A 4792-nucleotide genomic window follows, 5' to 3' on the forward strand; every position below is an offset into this window, starting at 1 on the left:
TTTGCGGCAGCAGGGAAACCGAGGAGAAAGCAGCGACAAACGTCGCGAGCGGATACGCTAACGCCTCAAAAATCCTCGGATTTACAAGATATTCGGTGAACTGACTTGTATATTGTTTGTATACCCTCTCGCCTTGTGGATGACATTGTGTTCGACGTTTTTCAAGCGTGAATCTCCACCTTAATGCGGTGGGATGGCCACAGTGCCGCCTGGGCCTAGTAGCGCACTGCCTGCATCCCCGGCTGAAAGTCCTCCTTTCCCCGGGGCTGGGAGCGCGGAGCCAGCGGGGGTAGACGGAGAGCCGGCGTGTCACCGGGACGACTGCGTCTCCCCCGGCACAGGGAAGAACTCTCAGCCGGTAAGCGACGTGAATAGGTCGGTAAAGAAGAAGCAGAAAAACATGCTAGCTCGAGCTAGCCCGGCGGCGCTGCACCTTAAAATGCAGGCGAGAGAGCAGCAGCTGAACGGCTCGGTCAGCCCCACGGAGGAGGCGGACGGCCACCAGCACACAGGGAGCCGGCCCGACAACCCGAGACCGTCCGTGGACAACTGTGACAGCAGCAGCAGCGGCAGCAGCGAGGGGGCTCCGGCCGACAGAAACAATAGTGAGCATTGCCAACACGAAGGCCACAGCCCCTTCTCCAAAAACGGCAGTCACTCTCCCCTGGTTAACAATAGCGTGAACGGGATGCCGGGTTACACGAGAACTGAGGCGGCCGGCGGCCACCTCGGTGGGGACGAGGGGAAGGAGGAGTTTGACCACACGGAGCCGCCGAGACCGCCGAGCGACGAGCCGCCGGACGCTGCCGGGCCCGGCGGAGAGGACGAGCCGGCTGACAGGGAGCAGCAGCAGCCGCCGGCCGCCGAGCTGGCCCGGCTCGACCTGAACAGCTCTCCGGGGAGAGCGGAAGAGGATAGTCACGGCATCCGATATGTCCGCTACGAGTCGGAGCTGCAGATGCCGTGGATTATGAGATTGATCACCAAGGACTTGTCTGAGCCTTATTCAATTTATACGTACAGGTACTTCATCCACAACTGGCCGCAGCTCTGCTTCCTGGTGAGTATGACACTGACACACTCACAGTGTGAAGAATAAAGCTTGTGTTCACTCTGTAACTCAGTGCATCAAGTCACATATAGTGTGATGTCCTCCCTCCCTCCTCCTCTGTCCCATGGTCTGTAGTTACCTGAATCAGCAGAGCGGCGTTGGAGCTGGGTGTGACCACATGCTCCTAGCTCCATCACCTGTCACTGTGTCTCAAAGGCAGCCAGACACTGTGCTGCTATGTGCTGAAGACAAACAGTCTCAGCTCAAATACACTCATGTAAATGTCTCACTGATAGTGTAGAGTTTGTACAGTCTCAGTCTGGTTTGTTCACAATGTACAACAACCAAATAGCTCTGTCACGGATCCTGGTTAGTTTAGTGGATTTTGCTCTGAACTGATAGGAGTCGGATGAAGAAACGTTCAGCTGACGTGACAGCATTTATCACAGCAGTCAGGCTCTTTTGTCTGGACATCTGTGTACAGGCACAAACTGTGTAACCCGCACTCTGTAGTTTTAATAGAGACCAGCGTTGCCTTGAGTCACCGTTTCCTCTCACACCTACAGTGTCTGTCCACTCAGGCTTTTTTTTATTTTAAAAACTTTGAAAAACACTGTCCTTCTTCGCTGTTTATCCTCCTGAGTCCCAAGGTCATAAACTTTCCAGTTCGTCTGGTCGGTCACATGTGACACGAGAGGAAGTGCCGTGAAATAAAGGTCAGAGGCCAGCTCCGAGAGCCAGCAGATCTGGCAGGTTGACAGGAACTGGAGAAGAATTGTTGCTAGGATTTCAGCAGCTACCCCAGCAGACACTCAGAGGACCTAATTGCTGTGTTTGCATGTGTGTGTGTGTGTGTGTGTGCGGGCCACAGGCCATGGTGGAGCAGGAGTGTGTTGGAGCCATTGTATGTAAGCTTGACATGCATAAGAAGATGTTCCGTCGCGGCTACATCGCCATGCTGGCCGTGGATTCAAAACACAGAAGGAAAAGCATCGGTGAGTGTCGACGCGTCTCTCATGCTTTCTCTGACAACCAAATCTCTAATGCAAATGTGACATTTGGATAATATAGTATATACACAGTGTGCTGGTGTGTAACTCTACATTAAACTTGGGTGACGTCGCTCACCCTTTGCCTTACTTAGACCATCGTATGGCAGACTAGGAAAAGACAAACCCAGTGTTATCTTCTTTAAAGTGTTGGACTTGTGTTTAATTGCACAGCGCGCTGACTTTGACTTTGTCTATTTCAGGTACTAATCTGGTGAAGAAGGCCATCTATGCCATGGTGGAGGGGGACTGTGACGAGGTAAGACCGGTTCCCCCTGGAGGACGCCTCAAACAGTCGGCTGTTTGATTAAAGCCTAAATAAAAATAAAACGCACTTGATGTGTGTCATGTCTGACAGTAGGTCATATTTGCCCGTTGTGCTCAATCACATAGAAGGCAACATATGCAACAGAGGACAGACCCACAGTTAAAAATGTGAAGAAGAGACTAAAAATTCATAGAAAATACAGTCACATATTGGAAAAGTATTAAGATAAACCATATTTGTGCTGTGGTACATTTGGTTCTTAGTTTTTCTTTTGTCGGTTTGAGTTGGCCCAACTCCAGTGATACTGAATAGATTTTCCTCGCTGCTGGTCTCAATGCCTCAAGTTCGAATGATTGATTTTCCAGGCCACCCCTGGTTTAGAGCTTTTGTTGGTGCGCTCAATCACCTGTAGTTATTCTGGACGAAGAAATTCAAGAGTTTGATGTCCCAGTTGCTTCGCTTGTATGTGTATTTCAACAGCTGCCTCTTACAACACAGATACTGAGCCTTCTTCGACTGCATCCACACAAAACTTTGCTAAACTCCCCCTTCCTGCAGCTGTGTAACTGTGTAATGACAACACATCGTTGACTGGAGTTCACTGTATTGGATAATCCATTCATCCATCCATCCATCCATCCATCCATCCTTTAGCTGTACCATTTATCCTCAGTGTTGCAGCGGTTGGAGCCGGTCCCAGCTGACATTTGGCATCTGGCCGTTCTATCATAGGGCTGATGTACAGAGACAGATGACTGTCACCTGTCAGTGTACAGTACAGTGGTTATAGTGTTGCAATGCATTTTCACTTTCATTATGTCATTCCTACTAAATACTGATTTAATTGTCAGTATATGTTTTTTTTAGTCTCTTAGTCCATGTCAAAAAAATTAAAAGTTAGTTTTTTTTTGCATTGAGACCTGGTGCATGTGGAAACGGCCAGCACTTGCTACATCAAGGATTACGTCACAGTAACTTAAAGGGATATTTCAACATTTTGGCAATGGCATAATCCCTATAATCATAGGGGTAGGTTCATTACCTTTAATTGTCGGTGCAAGCTGTTTTTCGATCAGCGGGGGAATACGCAAGCTTCACCCTATTTCTACGTTTCCCTCATCAAACTAAATATACAATCCAACAACTCTGAAACGCTCTCGTGGACACTCTGCCGAGCAGCCGTGTCTGGGATGTAGTTCCGGCTTTGTATTTGCCTCGAAAACAACTCTGTCACGTAATGTTCTGTTATTATTTCATAGCGTGGTGAATGTGCAGGTCACAACTTGTCCATGAGAGCGTTTTGGAGTTGTTGGATTGTGTATTTGATGAGTTTGATGAGGCAAAGCCAGAAATACCATATATACCTCTGTAGCGTAACTCTGAGCAGCTCATATCTCTGCCCCGCCGGTCAAAAAACAGCTTGCACCGACAATTAAAGGTAACAAATCTACTGCTATGATGACTATAGGGATTATGGCAATTGGCCAATCTGCCAACATGTTGAGATATTCCTTTAAACTGTCCTCTTTCCTTACTTGAGATATAGTGATGTATATACTGTGAACCTCTTATGAGCAGCTTGCTTGTTCACTGAGGCCAGTAACCAACCAGCTACAGTGTGTAAGAGTTCAGGTGTCTCAAACAGACCAGAACAAACAAACACAATTTACATTAGTCCTGAAAAAACCCAGTGAATCTCTCCAACCGGTCAGTCTGCTCACTTGTCCGTCTGTGTGTCCCCAGGTCGTATTGGAGACTGAGATCACCAACAAATCAGCCCTGAAGCTGTACGAGAACTTGGGTTTTGTCAGAGACAAGCGGCTGTTCAGATACTACCTGAACGGAGTGGATGCGCTGCGGCTCAAACTGTGGCTCCGCTAAACGGAAAAGAAGAGGGGGACGGGAGGGGGGGACAGCGGGTGCTGTCCACCTCCCACACTATCAGCTTGACAGCCTCAGCTCTGCCCTGGTCATTTCACTCTTATACACACAAACACACACATTCACACACTGCATACACACACACACACACACACCTACCTGTGTACAACCATAAGTATGGAGTATGCACATAGGTTTGCATAGACATGCAGCCACGCCCTCTTTTTGTCCTTGACTTCTGAACAAGTGTTGTTTAGGCAGAAACGGACTGAACTCCCACCTGATGTTTTCATGAAGGGGCCCCTGATACTTTCTGTGACGAGGAAGGGGTGAGCGGGGCGGGGGGGGGCGGTCTCTGGGATGACCTCCGCCTGGGACGACCTCCGCCTGGGACGAGATGACCTTTTGACCTTCAAGCATGGATGCCGCCGCGAGAGGAGCCGGCGCCGCGCCAGATCCTCCTCCAGAACACAGGACAAACCAGGACTTAAAGCAAAACAACACCACGTGCAGCGAGGCAGCGGGGTGGTATAAACAGACTGG

General features: G+C 49.3%; 1 protein-coding gene across 1 annotated transcript; it reads left to right on the top strand.

Annotated features, from left to right (window-relative positions):
* On the top strand, positions 1-4582 carry naa30 (N-alpha-acetyltransferase 30, NatC catalytic subunit). The gene is made up of 4 exons (XM_084000636.1): positions 1-1060; positions 1923-2046; positions 2304-2359; positions 4112-4582. Exons 1-4 carry the CDS (start codon positions 194-196, stop codon positions 4247-4249), a joined length of 1185 nt encoding a protein of 394 aa, XP_083856762.1. The 5' UTR covers positions 1-193; the 3' UTR covers positions 4250-4582.
* The last annotated feature ends 210 nt before the right edge of the window (positions 4583-4792 follow it).

This window comes from Trachurus trachurus (assembly GCF_905171665.1).
Source record: "Trachurus trachurus genome assembly, chromosome: 24".
Taxonomy (NCBI): domain Eukaryota; kingdom Metazoa; phylum Chordata; class Actinopteri; order Carangiformes; family Carangidae; genus Trachurus; species Trachurus trachurus.